The 24,167-nt window shown below is 46.0% G+C and overlaps 1 protein-coding gene across 2 annotated transcripts in view; it reads left to right on the top strand.

Annotated features, from left to right (window-relative positions):
• epha6 (eph receptor A6) overlaps positions 1-24,167 on the top strand; it is a 1,197,965-nt gene that overhangs the window by 1,136,842 nt on the left and 36,956 nt on the right. For both annotated transcript variants that reach the window (XM_072513912.1, XM_072513911.1), the window contains 2 exons: positions 9,955-10,104; positions 15,781-15,974. In XM_072513912.1, the coding sequence (XP_072370013.1) occupies positions 9,955-10,104; positions 15,781-15,974 (344 nt within the window). The remainder of the gene's footprint in view (positions 1-9,954; positions 10,105-15,780; positions 15,975-24,167) is intronic.

Below are 24,167 nucleotides of genomic sequence, written 5' to 3'. Positions count from 1 at the left end.
CACACACCACCCCGACACCAATCACCCAACCCCCCCCTTCCTGCCACCGCCGCACCCCGCGACCGCCCCCTTCCCAGGAGGATCAGTTCTCCTCCCAGGCCCGACCAGGAATAAAGCCCAAGCTGAAACCGTAAGGCTCCCGGAGAAGACAACACCGGAACAAGCACCACCACCACCGGGGCCGAGGCGATCGACACGGACGACCTGACCGCCCGACCAACTCGTGGCGTCGATCTAACAGTACAATGTGGACTTTTAACGAGAACATTTTGTCTTTTCCTGACGATTACTGTAAATAGTTTGAAACAAAAACAAAAACCTTGTACATACTGTTATAACATGTGAAAGTTTTCCTCCCAGGACCAGCCTTGTGAACCCTTACCACCATGCGAAGCATCACCCCGCCGGGTTCATTTTTAACAAGGGGTGAATGTGGTAGTATGCATTAGGGGTCATGTGGGGCTGTGAAGCCATGATGTCATTGGCTGACAGATCCCGGGTCCTGGTTGGACGTTGACCTCTAGCTCCGCCCTGAAGGCGGAGTATAAGTACCTGGAGCCCTCACCCGCAGGTAGTCTACTACTGAACTGCGGGGGAAACAGTCACGCTTAATAAAGCCTCATCGACTTCACTCTATTCGTCTCTCGGAGTCTTTGTGCGCTACATCCTTTTCCTCAGGTTTTACAGAAAATATAATCTATTTCCTTAAAATAGACAAAGTGCCTGTGGGAGGTATTTATAACCTCTTCCTTACCTTTGTTCCTTAGTGTACTATCGAATTTTCAACATCATCCTCTGCATTACAATGAATGGAGGTGACAGCATAACTGTAGTTTACCCGACAGAAGAGAATAGTTTACAAGCCTGACAGATCCTGGTGACAGACTGTCTATTCTTTAGAAAATGAGACAAAGATATGGTCTCACATTTGTCTTTTACTGGACAAGCCTCCCTGCCAGTAGTGCATGGAGATTACAGATGCATTACTCATGTGTGTTACTGTGTAAACTGAACAGATTCATATCGCCATTGGCTGTGTTCAAAGTTCTTGCTCTTGTATTTTTGCGCTTGGACTCCAGAAAGCCATGTTGAAATTATAGGATAAAGTGAAAGATGTTGTCAGAAATCCTGGAGCTGTGGTCATAATGATTTGGTGTCCAATTGGAAACTAAAACATGTCAAATGAAGAGCAATGCTCTCACAATAAGCACATACCTATTTAAAATGATCGACTAGTGAGTGCATTAAACACCGCCCAAAGGTGCACGTGTTTGTGCAAACACATTAAACAATGTACTACTGGAGGAATTTGTACTCATGGGGGAAATCCTTTATCTCTCTGCTGACCCACTTTCCACCATGGAATGAGATGGAAGAAGCTAAAAAATAACAAAAACAAACTTATTGCCAACTTCTGACACCAGTCCCCAACAGGTGTGGGGTTTTTGAGTGGGGCTCAATTTAGGCAGTCAACCTTCTGGCAGGAGCCACATTGCTCCATGCAGATCAGGGTTCTTTGATGTCATTAGGATCCTGATACCATTTTTATCGCCAGTTCTACAGAGCAGAAAATAGTCAAATCCAGTACAACTTAAACTGTAAGGAAGACTGGTATTATTATTAATTTAATGATTTGGCAGTTATAAACTTTCAGAATTGCGTAAATTACCATTCAGGTTCCTTTCGCAAAGTCCGCAGTACATATCGTTCCCAAACCCCTACTGAACTGTTCAGTCTTCCACTTTAGGCTCAGTGGTTGTCCCACCACATCCAAAGTAAGTAAAATCGCCATCGTCCCAGATGACCAAAGGCTGCTTTCCCCTTTGAGGTGGAGAGCTGACTGGTGGTGATTTAACCTGCGGGTCACCAGGTAAGGGGCAAGGTTGAGAAGGCGGGACTTCATGAATAACCTCAGTCAGTACAGGGATTGAACCTGTGCTGTTGAGCTCACACTGCATCACAAATCAGCTGTCCAGCCAACTGTGCTAAACGAGCCAAGCACCTCTATTGCCCTCCCAAAGCCTTGAGTTGGCTGCAAGTGCCTGAATCACGTGAGCAACATGCTAGCCAAGCTTAAATGTGGTCCAACTGTCAAAATTGTCAGGCTACGGAAAACACTGACCACACCCAACGTTTGATAGGTGTCAAAGACCAAATCTATCACTCCACACCTGGGCAGAAATGGTTGCATAATGAGAATTACTCCCAATAGTAATAAGCTAAGGTAATTGCCTGCTAAAATCAAAAGTGTATATTCCATTCCATTTATTATTATCTGTGAGAATTCATTTTCATTTGAACGTGAAGTGGCACGGCCCAAAGTTAGAAAGGTATTACGCAAGAGAACCAGGATTGTAGTATCTCCATAATTAATTCATCATAGTAGGACTTGCTTGTTCATTCCTTGCGTCATGCGTAAGTACAATATAGATTATAAACACAGAATAAAATAAAGATATGTCTCATAGATAGGCCACACAGTGCACTACAATAGTTTATGGATGTCTTTAATGCTCAGTCTTTTCAAAATTATATTATTTTCTAGAAATTAAAAAACTTGGGCATGGAATTTCTCCTTTCAATAATTTTACCAAAATACTATCTTGTGCTCATGATAACCGGAGTTTTCACGCTTGATACCTTGTCAAGTAGTTGACTCAAACTGACGAATTATTTTAATTAGTCCAGCTTGCCTGCCATTAGTTTCCAGATGCCACATGGGATTTTTTAAAATTGCATTGTTAATATTCGGAAATAGTAAGGTTTACCATAACCATGAATGAAATATGTATAATATTAACACTGGGCCTTTTATATATATGTATGAAACGGGTAGCTTGGATGAAATTTGAGTAACGTCAATAGCTTGATAATCAAAATGATTTCAAACATTGGAAAAGCATAATTGTTGGTTGATAGCCTGAAATATTCCACAATGTTAGATCTGCCCTTTTTAGTACAGAATAACTAGGGTATATAGGATTAAGTTGCAGGAGTAAACTTTGACATTTCAACATCTTCTTCACTGAACCAAAGACTATTCATCAGAGCAAGAAATGAAGTTGAAACTGTAACAGAAAAAGAAACCTGCATAAGAGAGCTCCAGTATGATATTTATAACTCCATTCGTGGTGTACTTTGCTTTGGGCCTGTTTTATATAATAGATGGCAAAATGTTATCACGAGCCAAGGGACTGTTTGGATATTTCTGCCTTTTTAGTTTTTCTTCAATAAATAAATCCAAGCGAAGCGACAAAGCTTACAATCGTTCTGCTTTTTATTCCTTTCCTTGGCATTAGCAGAAATATCCTTCATTACCTCATATGTTACAAACATTGTTTCCCCCCACAGCTTTTGTGTAGCAACAGCAACTCCCCTTCAGGATATGGCAGCCACCCTCATTAGAGGAGCTGCTAGTCAGTGCAGCAGAGCTTGCAGGAAAATTCTCAACAGGGAGGAATCTATTGCCATTATGCCACATAATCCCGATGGAAATCAAAAACAGCAAGATTTAACTGGATATTTTATAATATGTCAGAAATAAGTAGAATCTGCTTGTTTTCCATCCAGAGAGTTTGTATAGTATGTCCTTTCACTTTGAGTATTTGGTTTCATCTCAGTCATGCAACGAGGATAGAGATCACCTCCCGCTCCGGGGTGTTAAAGGACAGGAGGCAAGAGTTTCACAGCACGGAAAGAAGCCCAATCGCCTCCGTGCCAACCTTCAAGGACCTAACTATTCTAATCCCATTTTCCAGCACTTGATCTGCCCGCCATTTCAATAATAATAATCTTTATTAGTCTCACAAATAGGCTTACATTAACACTGCAATGACGTTACTATGAAAATCCCCTAGTCTCCACACTCCGGCGCCTGAATGATGGTTGAGGCTTTCTTTCAGATGTGCTTCTGATCTCTGATGTGTTGGGTGCTCTGAATCCGTGGAACACATACAGGCCACCAACACTTAAAATAGTACAACACTATTTTATTAAGTTAGAAACTGTTGAACATACTTTCACTGTGGGTTAACACGATGTTAGATTAAACTAAAGACCTATGCCTGTCCTAACCAGTCTATGCACTCAGCACATGGTGAAGAACTGTGCCGTACGCTGTAAGCTCTGTCCTACTGAGAGGCTGCATCCCGAATGAGCGGGAACTCTGATGTCCTCTGTCTATATAGTGAATGTGCTCTAACTGGTGATTGGCTGCGGTGTTGTGTGTGTTGATTGGTCCCACTGTGTGTCCATCAGTGTGTGTGTCACCATGATATACTGGTGTATATTATGACAATCTCCAGCCAGTTGTGCGGGACTGCCATTTGGAGAAGGTCAAGATGTCAGCAAGGGAGATATAGTGAAACACCGAATGAGGTGTTTGTCAGCCTGGCAGAATTAAATTCCCGGTGGACCCCTGGTTCAGTAATGAATCCCTGCATCATCTCCAGCGGAGTGGAAAACAATGTAACACCTTTATTCAAGAAAAGAGGGAGGTAGAAAGTTAGGGAACTGTAGGCTAGTTAACCTAGCATCTGTCAGAGGGGAAGTGCTCAAATCCATTATCAATGAGGTTATAGCAAAATGCTTAGAAAGTCATGCCATGATCAGGCAGCATCATATGAAAGAAAAATCATGTTTAACTAATCTGTTAGTTTTTAATAAGTAACATTTAGGTGGATAAAGTGGAACCGGTATATGTGGCTTTCCAAAAGGCATTTCAAAAGGCACCGCGTCAAAGGTAACTATGCAGTCTACGGGAATATGATGTCGAGGGTGACATATTAAAATGGAGAAAGGATTAGTTAGCTAACAGGAGGCAGAGAGAAGGGATACATTCGGTATTTTTCTGATTGGCAGGCTGGAACTGGTGGAATGCCACTGGGATCTGTGTGGTCCCCAACTATATAAAATCTGTATCACTGATATGGATGAAGGGACTGAATGTATGTAAGATAAATTTCCAATGACACCAAGATAGGTAAGAAAGTATGTTTTCAAGAGGCGGTAGAGCATGTGATTCCCCGGAAAGATTTCTAAGTGTTGTAGCAAGCGGGAATTACCGCGAGCTTCAAGGTTCTCGGTCCAGGAGGACCAGCAAAGCTATTCAACGTTAATTGGTCCACTTCTCGCCGCAAATGAAGGCTTGCCAGCTGATTCGCTGGCACCATGCTCGCCAGCCCACCCGCTAACAACTTCGAGCAGCACTTAAGGTGCACTTGCTCAGCCAACCCCAGCCAGCTCGCAACAATGGCGCCGAGGAGACCGGCCCCAAGATTCAGGGACGCTGACCTGGGGAGGTTGCTAGATGCTGTGGAGGCCATAAGGAATATCCTGTTCCCCCAAGGGTCCAGGAGCATTAGCCACAAGGCAGCCAGTGCCGCCTGGGATGAAGAGTGTTCAGGGAGTGTGACCAGAAGGACTGACCTCCAGTGCAGAAAGAAGGTCAATGACTTACACCGGGCAGCACGAGTGAGTAGACACCAATGCCCCTGACAGCACACCCCCTCCCCCTTCAACCTCCCCAACCCATCCTCTATCCCCTCCCCATTCAATCCACCAAACTCTCCTTCACACACACACACACACCCACCACTGTGAACCACACGCGTGACTAACGATGTTCTCTCTGTGTCTCCTCAGGAAAAGCTCTCCCACAATCCGTTGGGCGAGTGCCCAGAATGGGGGTGGTGTGCCAGACACCAGCATCCTCACCACCTTCGAGGAGAGGGCCCTGGAGGTGGCCGATGTGGCTGAGGACAGAACGGTCACCCACGCGGAGGCTGGCGGACACTGCAGAGCTGAGGAGCCACCAGGCCTCACCCCAGAGACCTCTCAAATGTGAGCTCTTATTGCCTTACTGACTGACCCTTGCCTCCCACTGATCACCTGTCCTTTCTCCCGCATGTCCTCCAGCCAATAGTGCCAGCACACCCTGGGCGGAACCCTCTCTGAGCCACCAGGAGAGCTCCGAGGATGCCACCGTAATAGTCACGGCACAGCTGTCATTCCCACCTTCCACCAGTGCAGATACAAACACTTTGTTGGGAAATGTTAGTGGTCAGGCTTCGGCGGCTCAGTCTGGTGAGCATCACACTGCTGCTAATGCATATTAGTTGGAGGCAGGAACCCCCAGGTGAGACAGCAGTCGGAGGTCTGCTGGATCCCAGGACCCAGCTGGGTTCCAGCCTAATGCTCAGCCTCTGGTACAGGGTCACCCAGAGCTGATGGAGATGATAGGGAGCAGCCGGGACATTCAGAGGAAGATGTCAGCAACACTCCAGCAGATCCATAGTCGATTGGAGCAGTCCTTGAGGCTACGGGCGCTGGAAATGTCGCCGACAATGCCGAGACCAATACTGCTAGAGAGTGAGGGGGTTGGGGTTGGGGGAGAGGGAAGGACCATCGGGAAAGTGAGGAATTGTGAAACACAAGAAACACTTTTGTGCCCACCAGTACGATGCCTCTGTCACCTTCTTCCACAGTGCAGGCCATTCCCCGAACCTTTGGCTCACCTCTCCAGAATCTCCCCCTCCCCATGGCACCCACCCACCCTCCGGCCATTGACATGTCCCCAGAGCTGTGTCCCATCTCCTGGGTGTTTGGATGTTGGCTGTTGCGCATGTGGTGTTGCCTCCTGCAGTTTTCAAGCACAGTTATCAGGCATTAAGGTTTGATTGGGATGCTAGGCAATGATTCCCACATGCTTCATTGCTCACCCACTCACCGGAATCCACTTGGATTGTGTGAAGTGCTCACTTAACCACAATTGCCAATTCCCTGATAGCGATAGCCTTCAGCCACACGGCCAGAGTCCTTGCCAGTCGGTGGGGATTATGGATTGTCGTTGGGGCAGACAAGCAGGGACAAGGGTTGCTCCAGGAATGGGTACACGCGATCTAGCGGTTGGCGTGGTGGTGCCACGAGCAGTTGCCCCCCAGTTGCCCCCCCACACACCTCCCACCCTCCCATGGCAGCCCACCCCTGCGGAGGATCCCCACCCCCCCAACCGAGGGTCCCCCACCCCTGACCGAGCACTGGGGTGGCAAGCCCAGCATCCGCGGGCTCTTTGCCTGTGAGAAAAGATGGCTACTCACCTCCTCGGCTCCCCACAAAAGCCCTTCCGCCAGGTTCACGTTTTACAAAGGGAGTACTAATCGACGCCAGCGTGACCACTTGCTGGGGAGGTCACTGAATAACGGGAGGCTGTTGGATATGGGGTGACTCTCGTTAATTGTATGGAAATGACGCTAAGGCGAGATCCCAATTTTGCCTACAGGAGTGGGCCAGTTGCATCGCAAACTGTTTGGCATCTGACGCAGTTCTCGATTTTGGCCTCTCCCGCTGTGCACTGACCTAGGTTTGTTTGAGCGAGAGTGTAATGAGGCCGGAGAAGCGCACCCAGCGAGACTACAAAGGGTTGTACTCAGGTTACGTGAGTGGACAAAAATTTGGCAGATGGAGTATAACATGGGTAAATGTGAACTTGTCAACTTTGGAAAACTTTAAAGGAACATCGTAAAGAATGAGAAGGAATGAGAGATTTGTAGATGTTTACAGAGGGAATTCCCAAGCTTAGGGTCTAGGCAGTAGGAGACATGATAATTGGCAGGGGGTGATGAATGTAGGACTTTCCAATATATTGTAGTATATGTATTTAACCCTTAAAAGCCTGGGTTAATGTGTGTATGACTGATGCAGTGGTGTTTTTAAAAATCGTATTTGCAAGGCAGCTAGGCTTTTTAGTAGCCAGAGGTGCAATTGAAGCATCGTAAAAGCTTGGGCTAATGGATTTTTGTTTGAATTCAGAGGATTCCTGGGGAGCAGATAGTTGGAGACATTCAGCTGGATTGTCTTTCGGTGAGATCCTCCTTCTCGCCCGCTGCGCACTCACCACCTGCGGATTTCCTGATGGCATGGGGGTGTCCACAATGGGAAACCCCATTGGCCGGCTGCCGGGACGGAGAATCCCGCCCAGTGTGTTTCAGCTTGATAAGGTGAGATAACTAATGGGAGGAGCTAGAGACCAGACATTTTGCAGAAACGCAGGTAGTGCAGTTGATTCCTGGCACTTGGCACTTGGCACTTCTTGTTGAAGATTTTTGCCTTGTCTTTTGCACTGATGTGTCGGGCTCCCCCATCATTGAGGATGATGATATTGTGGAGCCTCCTTCTCCCCTTAGTTGTTGTTTAATTGCCCACAACAATTCACAACTGAGTGTGGCAGGACTGCAGAGATTAGATCTGATCAGTTGGTTGTGGGGTAATTTAGCTTTGTCGATTGCATGCTGCTTCTGCAGTTAGGCACACAAGTAGACCTGAGTTGTAGCTTCACCAGGTTGGCATCATTATTAGGTATGCCTGGTGCTGATCCTGACATGCCCTCCTCTACTCTACATTGAACCAGGATGAATCTCCAGCTTGGTGGTAATGGTATGGTGCAGGATATCCCAGGCTCATGAGGTTACACATTGTGTCTGAGTACAATTCTGCTGCTGCTGATACAGCACTTCATGAATGCCAATCTTGAGTTGTTAGTTCTATTTAAAATCTATCACATTTAGCATGGTGGTAGTGCCAACAACACTATGGAGGGTATCCTCAATGTGAAGACAGGATTTTGTCTCCACAAGGATTGTGGTGGTCACTCCTACTCATATTGTTATGGACAGGTGCACCTGTGAAAGGTAGATTGGTGAGGACAAAGTGAAGTAGGTTTTCCCCTTACGATCCTATTGCAGACCATCACTGCAGTTATATAGTTTAGGACCCAGTTAGTTCAGTCAGTTGTGATGCTACCAAGCCCCTCTTTGTGATGGACATTGAAGTGCCCCTCCCAGAGTACATTTTGTGCCCTTGCCACCGTCAGTGCTTCTTCCAATTGATGTTAAACATGGAGGGGAATTGATTCATCAGCTGCGGGAGGGCGGTAATTGGCAACCAGCAGGAGGTTTCCTTGCCCATGTTGGCCCTGATGTCATGAATCTACATGAGGTCCGGAGACAATGTTGACGACTCCCAGGTCTGTATACCACTGTGTCGCCGCTGCCACATGTAGGCCAGACCAGGTAAGGACTGCAGATTTCCTCCCCTAAAGGGCATTAGTGAACAGATGGATTTTTACAATAATCGATAAATAGTTGTCACCATTGCACCTTTTAATTCGAGATTGATTAATTGAATTTCAATTACACCAGCTGCTATGGTGGAAATTTGACACCTACCCAGAACAATAGCCTGGGCCTCTAGATCATTAGTCCGGTGATATAAGCATTATACCACCTCCTTCCCATCAGCCCCGTTTTCCAGCGCAGCGCACCCTCGCCAGCAGTGGGATTCTCCGTTCCCACAGTTGGCCATTGGGGTTTCCCATTGTGGTACACCCCACACCGTCAGGAAACGCGCGGGCATGGTTGAGCTGCCAGCGGGGCAGACGATCCTGCTGGCGGAGAATCCCGCAGAATGTCTTTCCCAGTGTAGTCAGGAAAATGCACATAACTTTAGTTTATGTATTCTAGTAATGTACATTGTATTCCTGGAGCAGCAATCCCCCTGATAATGCGTCTATGGCATCGGTCTCATTAACAAGTTGATTGTCCTCATCAGCCAATTTATTAAGCAGCTCTGATAGATCCACTGAACTCTTATATTGTATATAGCTTGGGTTGGGCCTTATTGGGGTTTCTTTAAACTTACTTTATTTTTCAGTAATGTTGTTTCAAATCTTGAGGGGACACACATTCATGACCAAAAGCAAAAATGTGGAGCTGTTCATGTAACAGCGATGTAGTCAAGGCTTTAAGCAGAATAACAAAGAAAATATCCTGCAAGATAAAAACAGGAAATGCTGGAAATAATCAGCATGTCTGGCAGCATCTGTGGAGAGAGAAACAGTTACAGTTTCAGGTCAAGTGTTGTACTGATAAACTCACATTGCTTTTCTTCTTGGTACAGGGTGGAAAAATTCCCATTCGGTGGACTGCTCCTGAAGCTATAGCCTACAGGAAGTTCTCCTCAGCAAGTGATGTGTGGAGTTATGGGATTGTAATGTGGGAAGTGATGTCATATGGGGAAAGACCATACTGGGAGATGTCCAACCAAGACGTAAGTTATTCATATGGATAGTTCTGCCCATCATGTCACAACATATTTTTATGTGTTTAATGATGTATGACTTATTATTTGCAGCATTACATTCTGCATTTCAACCATTCATAGGAGTGAGATGAAGATAGAATTTCCGATCAGCTATGCCCACTCTGAAAACATGAGAAGATAAGGAATAGGAAGATAAGGAATAGGAGCAGGAAAGGATCACGGCCTGCTCCGTCATCCAGAACAATCATGGCTAAACATTGGCCTTAACTCTGCTTTACCCCCAATCCCTTGATTCCCTGAGAAACCAAAAATCTATGCATCTCAGCCTTAAATATGTTCACCGATGGAGTGCCCACAACCCTCCAGGGTAGAGAATTCCAAAGACTCACAACCCTGAGTGAGGACTCACACTTCTACCACCCTTTCAGGCAGTGTGTTCCAGATTCCCACCACCCTCTGGGTGAAAAAGCTTTTCCTCAAATCCCTTCTAAATCTCCTGTCCCTTACCTTAAATCTATGCCCCGAGGTTATTGACACCTCTACTAAGGGGTCCTATCTACTTCCTATCTACCCTATCTATATCCCTCATAATTTTGTATACCTCAACGAAATTCTCCCCCCCCCCACCCCACAGCCATCTCTGCTCTAAGAAAAACAGCCCCAGACTATCCTGCTTTTCTTCATAGCTGAAACACTCCTCTGCACCCTTTCCAGTGCAATCACATCCTTGCAATAGTGTGGCAGCCAGAACTGCACACAATACTCTAGCTGTGGACTAACAAGTACATTATACAGCTCTATGATAACCTCCCTACTCTTATATTCTTATGCCTCAGCTAATAAAAGCAAGTATCCCATATGTCTTCTTAACCACCTTTACCACCTGTCCTGTTGCCTTCAAGGATCTTTGGACACCAAGGTCCCTCTCACCCTCTGTACTTCCCAGCATTCTACCATTGATTGTGTATTCTCTTGCCTTGTTAATCCTCCCAAATGCATGACCTCGCACTTTTCAGGATTAAATTCCATTTCCCACTGTTCTACTACTCGCCAATCAACCTTAGCCAGTTCTCCCCGTATGCCTATGCAATTGGCTTTGTTTAAGTTTAAATTTCTTAATTGTGATTATATTTGTTGTTGGCAGACTTAATATGAAATTTGATTTTATTATGATCATTATTTTCCAATAGATCTTTTACTCTGAGATGACTAATTTACTCAGTCTCATTCAACAACCCTAGATCTAAAATCGTTTAACTCAAGTTGGTTCCACAACATATTGCCCCAGAGAATTGTCACAAAAGCAATCTAGTAACGCATCTTCCAGACCAGCTTTGCCAATTTTATTGGTCCAGTCCATATGAATATTAAAGGCAGGCACAATTATTACATTGCCTTTGTTACATACTTCAATTTTTGTTCCTCCAAGTCACATACCATCCTGACCTGGAATGGTATCACTTTTCCTACATTGTTGCTGAGTGAAAATCCTAAAATTCCTTACCAACAGCAATGTGGGAGTACCTTCTGCATATGGACTGCAGCTTTCACCACCACCTTCTCAAGTGCAACTAGGGATGGGCAATAAATGCTGGCCTTGCCAGTGATACCCACATCCCATGAGTGAATAGAAACATAGAAAATAGAAGCAGGAGACCATTCGGCCCTTTGAGCCTACTCCGCCTTTCATTATGATCATGGCTGATCATCAAGTTCAATACCCTGATGCTGCCTTCCGCCCCATACCCCTTGATCCCTTTAGCCCCCAGAGCCATACCTAATTCCTTCTTGAAATTACACAACATTTTGGCCTCAACTATTTTCTGTCGTAGCAAATTCCACAGGTTCACCACTCTCTGGGTGAAGAAATTTCTCCTCACCTCAGTCCTAAAAGGTTTATCCCTTACCCTCAAACTATGACCCCTAGTTCCAGACTCCCCCACAATCGGGAACATTCATTCTGAACCTACCCTGTCTAATCCTGTTAAAATTTTATAAGTTTCTATGAGATCCCCTCTCACTCTTCTAAACTCCAATGAATATAATCCTAACCAATTTAGTCTCTCCTCGTATGACAGCCCCGCCATCCCAGGAATCAGCCTGGTAAACCTAATAATTGCTACTCCGTTTCCCAGTCATTGTTTTTTACTGCACAATTTGCAATGAATCATATTAACGTTAGCTCCTGTGACTTTATTTCAACATTACTTTATGTTGTTTCTGTTTGCCCTAATCCACAATTTTTTCCATGGACCCTTTTATATTATTTATTTTCAAATCGTAATTCAACACATTTTAAAATGATGTAATAAAGTTTAATTCTGTGACTCTGTGCTTCTAGGTAGAAGCTGTGCTCAAAAGCATGGTTCGAAGATCAGATTAAAATATTGTCGCCCCAATTAGCCAACTAGGACCCCTCTCAGGCCTTTAGATGGGCACATGGGATTGTGGAATTATCTCTGTAGTGTCGACCTCAACATCAACCAATAATAAAACACTTAAGATTTCAAATGGTTTTAATTTTTCTAGTGATAATACACGTCTTGCAAATTGCAACCTTGATGAGCTGCCAGCTGATCTGCCCAGCTGTTTAGGAAGAATTTTTGAACCTGCTGATGGGACCTCATGTTGAGTGATAAGAAAAACCCTGCAAAATCTCCAAAGAAAATGCAGATTAAACAGCTTTGCCATCTGTTTGCTGCTAAAACAAAGGACTAAAAACTGCACAATTGTTTTGGTGAAATGATCAGTATTTTATGCACAGGGGTTGGAATTCTGCTAAACACACGTTTTGCTCGTTCGAAACACGAAGGGAGCGATGCTCTGGCCACATTGCACCAGCGCTAATCCCACGATGTCAGGAGAATAGCAGGAGAGCCCCAATACGGGATTCGGGCCAGGCCATCCTACTGGCCTGCTCCAGCTGGTGTGATCAGGATCTCGTCCAACCTGATCATACCTCATTTGCATTCATATTAATCTCAGTAGCGAGTGTCACCTCCCCCATCCCCAAGCGGGATATCACGTGGGTGTCATTCAGGACTGCTCTGCAAAGCGGGGAACAAGGAGGTGACACAGTATGTCATAGAATTTACAGTGCAGAAGGTGGCCATTTGGCCCATCAAGTCTGCACCAGCTCTTGGAAAGAGCACCCCACTTAAGCCCACCCTATCCCCATAAACCAGTAACCCCACCTAACTTAAGGGCAATTTAGCATGACCAATTCACCTAACCTGCACATCTTTGAACTGTGGGAGGAAACCGAAGCACCCAGAGGAATCCCACGCAGACCCCGCACAGACAGTGACTCAAGCCAGGAATTGCCCCTGGGACCCTGGAGCTGTGAAGCAACTGTGCTAACCACAGTTATGTGTTGGCCAAGTGCTGTGGGTGGTCTTTCAAAGGGGCTGGGGGTTGGGGACTGGAGGGGGCAAAGTCAGGGGTCACCCCTGGGCTAAGGGGATGGGGTGCTATGTGGAGCATTAATGCCAGCTATATTTCTTAAGAACACTCATAACATAGCAAATCACAGCTGCAGCATGCCTGTCCTACAAAACTCTCGCAGGACAGACATGTTGCATTTTACCCTCTTGAGGTTTCCCCTTTGTACTAGCCTTTAGGGCAGGGGAGGGTTGCAACATGGACGTCTTGCAGTCTTAAAGGCACAGGGCAAGCTCTGGCTCCCCAGGTACATTTAGTGTGATGGCATTACAGCAATAAGATTTTCCAAGGCCGGGTATCGACCGTGCACAGTTATATCTCCCTTTGATGACTCTGTTAGATCTTGTGCCATCTCACACTCCAACCACCTGGCCATCATCATTATGTCTGACCCCTTTCAACTGCATCACTCTCCAAGTCTGGGTCAGCTGAAGTCTCCCTCAAAGGCAAAGGCTGAGGGTCACAGTCCAGGCACCTTGTGTCCTCTCCCAGGCCAATATCCCCAGTATCAAGGCACTGGTCATGCTCAGTCAGCTGCGATGGGTGGGCCACATTGCCTGCATTCCACACACAAGACACCCAAAACAAGTTCTTTACTCTGAGTTCCACAATGGCAAGCGATCACTAGGAGGACAGAGTTAACGCGACCAGGACACTCTGAAATTCTTCCTAAATAAATGCAACATCCCTACTGACACGCGGGAATCTCATGCCTTAGGATGCACAAACTGGAGAAAAAGCATCCGGGAAGGTATCAATCACCTTGAGCTTCGTAGCGTGGAGCATGCGGAGGATAAACAGCGGAAGGAGAGCACAGAATCCAGAGTGTCCCACCCACCAACCTCATCAAGCACCAACTGCCAAATCTGTGGCAGAGTCTGCATACCCAGAATTGGACTATTCACCCACCGCAGAACCCACCTCCCCGGAATGGAAGCAAGTCATCCTCAATGCTGAGGGACTGCCCAAGTGGGAGGGTGGGGGGGCAGATGCCTCTACTTGTCAGTCGGGTTGGATGCAGGATTTGCATAATGGGGGGGAGGGGGCCTTGCAATGGACATTGAGGGGCACCTCAGTTATGCACTGACCCTCTTGACCCACCTGGGGGACCACCACATCAGGGCCCAGGTTTGGGAAAACCTGCACTAAAGTTCGCCCAAAAGATTTCCCGCTGTGGGAGTGGGAGCATAATGGGGCAGTGAATTGGGCTTCCAGCCCATTAATCAAATGGACGGGTAGACTGGAGCAATTCAATGGGATTGGCGCTGCCTGCCAAACCTGTTTTTCCTTCAACTACCCTTTCTCCACCCAATCGGGAATCCTGATACCGGCATCAGATAATCCATCCATGATTTACCCATTGGTACACTTTAAAACTTGGTTCTGTGTTCCCAGTTGAGAGGTTTGTCCCCCTTACTGTACAGGATTGGATGGAACAGAGACAATTCAGTTGTGGAACTATTGAGACAAAGTTAGAATAAGTTTATAATAAAATTAGGGAAAGATTTACAGTCCAATGTGGGTTATATACTTTATGTATTAGTTATTGGTGTTAGAGCACACTTCTCTTGCAGTCTGTTCTTCTTGCTTCTTAGCTTCGACTGCCACTCCAGCGCATGAGACACAATCAACCAATTTCTCTTCTGCTGGTTCTCAAATCCAGTCTGTACAAAAACTGGCCACGATCCCAGATCAAAATAATGGGCGGGACAAGTTTTTTGTGATTGTTAGATGAGGGTCTGCAATTTGAGCTTCTTTATTTTAAAAGAACACAGGTGCCTACTTGGCGCATTATAAAAAATTTTAAGGATTAAAAAAACGTGTAATTTACTAATAAAGTCACTTGTGTTTACCCGTGATACCAGTAAAGGCTGCCCAATTGTGCTGGTTCATGAAAATTTTACAATGGTGTTCATGAACGTTAGTTTGGGCGGAAACCTGATTAATAACTTCACTTTGGATACTGCGAGCATAGTTTGCACCCAGTTTTTCCGTTTGTGCCCAAAGCAGAAATTCTACCCCAATCCCTTCGGGTGCAACATGAGAATCAGTTCTAAAGATCACATGATCCTATATTTCCCCACCTAACGTTGATAACCAATCTGAAACCATTGAACATATATGACTTTGAAAACAAACTGACTTATGTTTTTCTCCCATAGTTCGTTAATATTAACTGGAAATTCAACAGAATTGCAATTCTGAAGTAACAGTCTGCTTCTTCCACCCCCTGATGTTTAGGTCATTTTATCGATAGAGGAAGGTTATCGACTCCCTTCTCCAATGGGCTGCCCCGGCACTCTCCATCAGCTCATGCTCCATTGCTGGCAAAAGGAACGAAACCACAGACCAAAGTTCACAGAAATTGTTAGCTTCTTGGACAAGGTGATTCGCAATCCCAGCAGCCTTCAGACCCTAGTGGAAGAGGTGCATGGGTGGGTACAGCTGAAGATACATTTTCTTTTACAAGTCTCAATATGTCATGGGTGATCGCACTATTTAGATTTTACAAGTGAAAATGTTGACACGATAAGTGTCGAATTACAAATTATTTTCATATTTCCACATGTTACATCATAAATTATAAATTTGCCTGAAAATATTTTTGCAACTATAAAATATAAGAACATGAACATTTTCCTCAACAGCAATAAATATAATTATCTCTAAGTACTTAGTTGACATTATATGGCAAGACTTGGCTGTACTGGTATTTATCATCAGATATATTTCATTTCATTCATTTCATTTCATTTATCCATACGGGAGACATTTTCAACAAAGAAGAGTTATTTTGAATCTGCATTCTTTTTTTTTAAATTTAAAGTACCAAGTTCATTATTTTTTCCAATTAAGGGGCAATTTTTCGTGACCAATCCACCTACCCTGCACATTGTTGGGTTGTGGGGATGAGACCCACACAGACACAGGGAGAATGTGCAAACTCCACATGGACAGTGACCCGGGGCCGGGATTGAAGCCGGGTCCTTGGTGCAGAATTTACATTCTCAACTGAAGTGCTATACTCTTTGGTTTTGGTAGACAAATCTTAAAGGCCTTCTTTATTCTTGAGTATATAGATTTGCTGCTAATATCACATATTGGTCCATTATATTCTGGGTATTCATTGTGACTGACTTCAGGTATGTCTCGTGTCATGTTATAAAAGATCTCTATTCTATCTTTTAATTTAACTGTAGCGTTTTTCAACACTGAAAGGAGATCATCTGGTTCATTGTATCTGCGCTGGCTCTTTGCTTGACTGATCTCACTGCTTCTCTGTCCTCCCATTGCTCTGTTATTTACTCTGAATCAAATAGTTATCCCATTTTCTCTTAAAAGGTACAATCGTGACTGCCTCAATTGTTTCTTGTGGCAAAGCTTTCCGTGCTTCATCAACCATGATCCTGCCTCAGGAAACAACTCACTCAGATGGTGTTCCAAATCTCATCCACCTGGGATGATAGAAATGAGTAATATTGATTACTCGGCCGCTGGGAAAGAATTTGGGATTTCCACTGTGATACTTTCTTCTTCTGAAAGCTTTGTTTTTGATCTGACGTATAAAAAGCTGCCACAACCTGGCATCGTCACTATGTGTTTACAGGTCACTGCTTCGCTAACATTCTGGTCAGGTAGAACTCTGCGGATGAGGTGGGGGGGGGGGGGGGGGGGGGTGGCAGGGGAAAGCAAAGTTCCATGTAGAAACACTCAGTGTCGTGGATGTGTATTGGAATTTAAGAGTTACAATGCTTTTGTTATTAAAGTTTCATAAAGCATTTTAAAGCATTGATGGAAATTAAGTACTGTATTGTTTTTTTATTTGCTACTCCATTCGGTCCCATGCAAGTCCTCTGTTTCGACTTTCTTAACAGCAATCAGTTGCTCTGCCCGCAGATTTTAAGTTGGCCCTGGTAAAGTTGAAACTATGTCTAACTTGACTCTATTGTTCCCCCTGTTTCTTTATGTACCCTTAAATGTAATTGGCTAATGGGATAAACTATTGATCCCATAGATAACCGAAGTGCCTTTCAGCCTGTGCTGCACTTTATCAGTTCACATTTCCAGCAATTTACGGTGGTAAAATAATTACACTTGTAGGACACACAGAGCAAATGCCAACGGGTTCTAGGCCAGTGTGTGTTTGAGCCTGAAATACGTGCCCTTGTAATGTGGTGCCACCAAGAAGAAAACAAAATGACACCAAAATGCACTGAATACAAATACAGCGAGTTTCTCGAATTGGAACTAGCTTTCTTTCTGAATAAGTCATAACTATATCTCGCTCAAGATGGAGAAGGCCTAACCTATTATTTTTGTCCCCTACCAGATCCTTCCCACTGATTCTGCCCCACTTTCCAGCCACTGTAGCAGGGTGATCCAGATAAATGTCATCCTTAACTCCTGTTCGGCATCAGCAGACCCCACATTCTCTCTTTCAGTAAGGTCTACAGCTGCACACTACTGCTTGCTCCACTCTAGCCGAAGTCTGATACAGCACTTCCAGCTTTTACTCCTGCAGATCACCCATGCTGCATTGTCCAGAAACCGCAACTTATCCAACATCTATCCTGATTCACACTAAATCCCCTGCCCTGTCACAACTTTTCCCTTCGCACCTCAGTTACAAGTTCATACTCTTATCTTTAAATCGGTTCCACTACCTTTGTCACCTCCTCTTGTCCTGCATCGTCCCCAGCCTACCACTGCTCTGACTCCTGCCTCTTATATATTTATCACAAGATTGGGGGCAGAGTTCTCAGCCAACTTGGTCCTACTGCCTGGAATTTCTTCCAAAATCAGTCTACCAGTATTCCCCTTGCTTCAGAAACCTGCACTATACTCATCTCCTTAAAAAAGCTTTTGGACACCCTCTGTATCTCTGCTCTGCTGTTGTATGATCTTATTTCCTTATGTGTTACTGTGAAATATCTTGGGATTTATTTGGCTTTCAGAGCTCTATAGAGGTAACTTTGCTAATAAAGTAACAGCTTGACTTCTCTATCATTGCTAAGAAATATTCTGTTTTCTACTAAATGTGGTTTAAATTACACCCCATCGTAATCCATTTTCCTCAGGAGCCCTGGAATTAAGAAGGTTAAGGGTCAATTTGACCAAAGCTTTCAAGCTATTAAGTGTAACAGATAGGGTACATGGAGAGATACTGGGCGTGATTTAACACGCAAAAAACAGAATCCCATTTTGGATGCATATAGAGGGGTCTTTCTCGGCGCCAACAGCACCGAGAACATCCCCGCTATCAAACAGGACTCTTGTTATTCTGGCCTTGGCAAGGAACGCCCGCCAAGGCTGCACTTACCTAATTTCTCGCACTGGTGAGCTAAGCTCGTCAGTGCAAGAAGAGATTGGGTTGCAATTTTTAAATGCTGCCATGATCTCTCGACTCTCTCCCCCCGGACACCCAACTGTGGCCTCCAGCCACCCCCAACTTCCCCAACTTATCTCTTTGAGGGTCTCGAGCCCACCTCATAAGGGCAGGGCACCTCCGGGCCTGAACCCTGGCACAGGCAACCTGGCACCTGGGAACCTTGTCACTGCCAGCCTGGCAGTGCCAACCAAGCACCCTGGCACTGCCAAGAGGCCAGCCTGGCAGTGCCAAGGGGCCTGGGTGCCAGTCAGAGTGCCAGAGTTCCACCCTGCCCAGAACCTGACAATCTGAGGGCCACAATGTTTGTGTGGACCAGTGCCATGGCGAAGTCTGCCAGGCGTAGGTATTAGTTCCCGGGCTTTGGTAGAATCGGGTGCAGACATATTTAAATGAACCTAATGGCTCATTTAAATATGTTAATCTGGACCTCACCCAGCGAGGGTAAAATCCAGATTGCGACGTCTCACAAGATCTTGTTAGATCTCACAATCTTGCGAGATTTAAGGGCCTCATCCCGTCACTGAGTAAGGTTTGACAAGATCATTCTGCTTGATCGTTCATGTCGGGGTGGAGTGATGGATGTCATTATCAAAGATTAGAGCCAGACCTTGCAGGAGTGAAATTAGGAAACACTTCTTCTTGAAAAGGGTGGTAGAAGTTTGGAATTCTCTACATAAATGAACAAATGACCTAGCCTCAATTGCAATTTTAAAAATCTGAGATTGATAGGCTTTGTTTGCCATGTTTATTAAGCAATGTGGAGTTAGGTCACGTTGTCAGCCATCCTCTCATAGATGGCAGAACAGCTTTGAGGCACTGAATGTTTTCCTCCAGTTCCTGATGTCCCATGTTATATTTATTAATGAAGTTGTGGGCTGAATTCTCTGCCTTCCGACCCTGGCAGCTAGAATTTCAATAGGGCGGAGAATAGTGCGCAATGGAAAAATCGTGATTTGCACTCGGCACCTAATCCGATGCTGTGCTCTGGTCCCCGCTGGCGGTGTCAGTGTAGTTTGTGCCCCGTGTCGGCGGGCCCATGCAAAACCGTCATTTACATGGATTGAAATCTCATTAGCGGGTTGCGCACAAGTATGCTTCACCCCTCCGTGATGCTCCACCCCTCTCAGGCGGGAGTCAATTGGGCACGAATTGGTGCAAATATTACAAAAGGGCCTGGGTGCCATGACTGATGAGGGAGAGCGAGAGGGTAAAAAAACTTTCAAAACGTGTCATGCTAACTGGGGGCTGGCTGCCTGGGCCAGGGCAAATCGCGGGGAACAACTTGGTACCAGGTCCGAGCATTCGGGGTGTTATCTTCGGGATCAAGGTGGCCTGGCTCAGACCGCCATTGCTGCAGTATGTAACTTAAACGCATCCCTCGGGTGCTACTTTACGGCTCCTGGCTGTTCACACTGTTGAGTGCTCATTGTGTCCGGCAAATGGTCATAGAGCCTCTGGTGATGTGGGAACCCACCCAGGGAACCCCCATACCCCAACAGTATCATCAGTGGGGTGGGCATAGCCATGCTCAATCACTGGCCCACCAGGTGTTGGCACTCCTCATTGCACTCTTCAGTAGCACAGTCAGAGGAAGCAGGGGATTAGAAGAACCAAAGGACACCTGCATCATGGCCTATGGAACCCTCCCTAGCACACAGCCCCTCTCAGAGCAGAGGCCTCACCAGTCTTCTCTTGGTGAGGCTGGTAGCACTGACTGCCTCTGCCGCTTCCCCCAGGCTCTGTTTTGGAGGGCGGGCTTGAGCCTGCGGTCCAACCTGAGGAAGAGAAAGTGTCCCTTCTCTCCTCATTGGCATTGAGCAGTGGGTCCACCTCGGACTCCTGAAATCAGGGGTCTTCCCTGAGCCATCTTCATGTCTAGAATGAGTGTGTGGTGAGTGGAGCACTTATAAGCAGCTCCGGCATGTTAGGCTCTTCAGCACAAATACGAACCCCAGTGGTTATGTCGGCTGTGGGGATGGGAATCGCTTCCAAATCACGCTGGCAGAGTGCTGGTTATTTGGATGTCCTGAATCTTGGAACACACAGCGCCCCAACGAGAACGCAAATTGTTCGCTATTCAGTTCCGGTGGGAACACTTGGCCTCCCAAATGGAGAATCCAGCCTTGTGTTTCAGCTCAGTTTGTTTTTTGCCCATATTGTATCAATCTGGTTCAATTTCTAAAATGTAATTTTGTCCATTCCGTAAAGAACTCAAGCACAAAAAAATAGAGCTGCAAAGTTTAACCAACCCCAAATATTAAATAAATACAGACAGAAATAACATTGAGTCACTTTGTTTATATAAAACTAATAAAAGTTGTTTCATTTGAGTCAGATGAATTAGTGTGGGCAATTCTTCTACCTGTATGTCATAATTTGTAGATTTATCAATGCTGGTGGGCATAGCCTCATTTGTTTCAAATGCGCATTCCAACTCAGGGCGATGGAAGTTATGCACAAAACAAATTAAATCTGTACACTTAAGATTTTTATCACAAAGTTTAAGACAGAATGTTGTTTCAATTTTCCTTTGCTCAGTCCCCTTTCTGGAAGATTTGTTGGCATACAGAGCTCTTCAATTGGAAACAGCAGTGACTCCTCTTCACTGCCTGTCAATGCTGTTGTGTAAGTGTTGGATGGTGGGCTAGCTGTCATCATTCATCCCTCAGATGGAGTGCCCAGCAACAACAGAACAGTATGCGGTAACGAGATAAGTGCTAATGAAGCTCATTCTTAACAGTTTCAGCCTAAGCTTGTTCAAAGGAAAGCTTTGAGATTTGACCCGATTGGGTGCCAGATATTCCAACACCTCATGATTTTGAGCCACCCTGCTGATTTTAATGTGTTTATTCCATGCAGGCAGAGCCTCCGCAAATTGTTTGTGGTGAAAGCCTCAAGGCTGAGTGTACCACTCCAAAGTTCTGTCTGATATTCGCAGCCGTAAACCGGGTAACCACGTTGCATCATCATCGAATAAGTAGTTCCCTACATTTGCTTTCCTGGAAATAAGAAGTCAGAAAAACTAAAAATCGAATACAGAAAGAAGAGAGAATGGGAGACAGAAAATGATTTATAAGTTTAGGAGAATTAAAGTGGCCAAATATCTTTATATTTACTTAAAATTGTGCTCTCAGTGTATATTTATAACCTTGATTCCAAAGTAGTAAGTTTCTCCCTGTGGTTAAATGGATCAGTTCATTCCCAGTTATGAGAAGCTAGAAATTATGGATAAGTAGGGAAGCTAGTGAACAGGTGGAAAAGAATAATTTTAAAAGTTAATGCAATGTCAGACATTATCTCAAGAGGATTGGAATTCAAGGAGGTGGAAGTTATGTTTCTGCTGTGTCGAGCTCTGGTTATACCTGTACTGCACTCAGTTTTGGGCATCACAGATCAGAAAGGATATAGAGGCCTTGTGGATGCTGCAGCACAGATTCAACAGAATGATAACAAAATAACAGGGTGAAAAGGGGCTACATTATTTGCAGAGTTACATAGACTAGGGGCACGATTTAGCTAAAAAAAGAGTTCATTCGGGGTGGGATTAGCATGGTCATTCCCAGCGCTATCTAAAAGCACTCTGTTTGTTTTCAATGTCCCAGCGGGAACAACCCCCTAAGGCCGCACTCATAGTCATTTCTTGCATTTTAAATCGAGCTCCGATCTCTCGACCCCCCAACACCCCAACTCACGTATAAGGGGGCCATCGAGCCCACCCGTACCCAACCTCACATGGGCAGAGCACCCCCAGGCCCAGTCCTGGCATGGGCAAAATGCCAGCCTGGGAGTGCCATCTTGGCACCATGGCAGTGCCAGGCTGGCACCAGGATGTCACTGTCAAGGCACCAGGCTGGCAGTGCCAAGGTGCCTGGGTGGCAGTATCAGCAGTGCCAGGGTGCCACACTGCCTGGAGGTCAACCACACGGGGCATCTGATAGCCTGGGAGACCCCCTCCTCCTCGGTACCATTTCACTTTGTCCCAGTTTGTGGGGATGAGTACTGAACGGCGCCCGGCTGGGGTCTTCTCAGTGAGGCTGATAGATGTCGCATGGCTGGTTGGCACTGTTGCCTCATGGCACCAGGGACGTGATTTAAATTCTGGCCTCGGGTGACTGTCTGTGTGGAGTTTGCACTTTCTCCCCATGTCTGCATGGGTTTCCTCCGGGTGTTCCGGTTTCCTTCTGGTTAGGTGGATCGGCCATGCTAAATTGGCCCTTAGTGTTCAACAGATTAGGTAGGGTTACTGGATTAGGAGGATAGAGTCGAGGCATGGGCCTAGGTAGGGTGCTCTTCCCAATGGTCGGTGCAGACTTGATGAGCTGAGTCGCCTCCTTCTGCACTCTCGAGATAGCCAATCAAGCCATCAAGCCAATTGCAAATCATCCAAGCAGAAAACACAATAAACAACAATACAATGAAAGCAGGAGGAGACTTCCCTCCAACCTCTTCCAACTTTAGGTTCATCTGAAACAAATGTCCTAGAAATTTAACTACAAGAAGCATTGCAGATTACTAAAAATATTCTGATTTACAAGGCCTTCACTTCAACTAAATCATCAAATCATCTAAGAAACCATAGGCCTGCAATGAAATAGACTGAGATGACGATACATTGTACCCATAATATTTTATCTCCATCTGTATTTAATCTTTGTTTTTATAGTAGTGTGTAGGATATGTGAGTGGGACATCATGGGCGGGATTCTCCGACCCCCCCGCCGGGTCAGAGAATCGCCGGGTGCTGGTGTGAATCCCGTCCCCGCCGGTTGCCGAATTCTCCGGCACCGGATATTCGGCGGGGGTGGGAATCGTGCCGTGCCGGTTGACGGCCCCCCCCCCCCCCCCCAAGCGATTCTCCAGATGGGCCAAAGTCCCGCTGCTGGAATGCCTGTCCCGCCGGCGAGAATCAAACCACCTCTCTTACCGGCGGGACAAAGCGGTGCGGGCGGGCTCCGGGGTCCTGTGGGGGGCGCGGGGCGATCTGGCCCCGGGGGGTGCCCCCGTGGTGGCCTGGCCCACGATCAGGGCCCACCAATCCGTGGGCGGGCCTGTGCCGTGGGGGCACTCTTTTCCTTCCGCCTTCACCATGGTCTCCACTATGGCAGAGGCGGAAGAGACCCCCTCCACTGTGCATGTGCGGGGATTCCGTGAGCGGCCGCTGACGCTCCCACGCATGTGCCGCATGGCAAAGTCATTTCCGCGGCAGCTGGCGGAGCACCAAAGGTCTTTCCCGCCAGCT

This window comes from Scyliorhinus torazame, chromosome 8, assembly GCF_047496885.1.
Source record: "Scyliorhinus torazame isolate Kashiwa2021f chromosome 8, sScyTor2.1, whole genome shotgun sequence".
Taxonomy (NCBI): Eukaryota; Metazoa; Chordata; class Chondrichthyes; order Carcharhiniformes; family Scyliorhinidae; genus Scyliorhinus; species Scyliorhinus torazame.
This window is presented reverse-complemented; position numbering and strand designations above follow the sequence as displayed.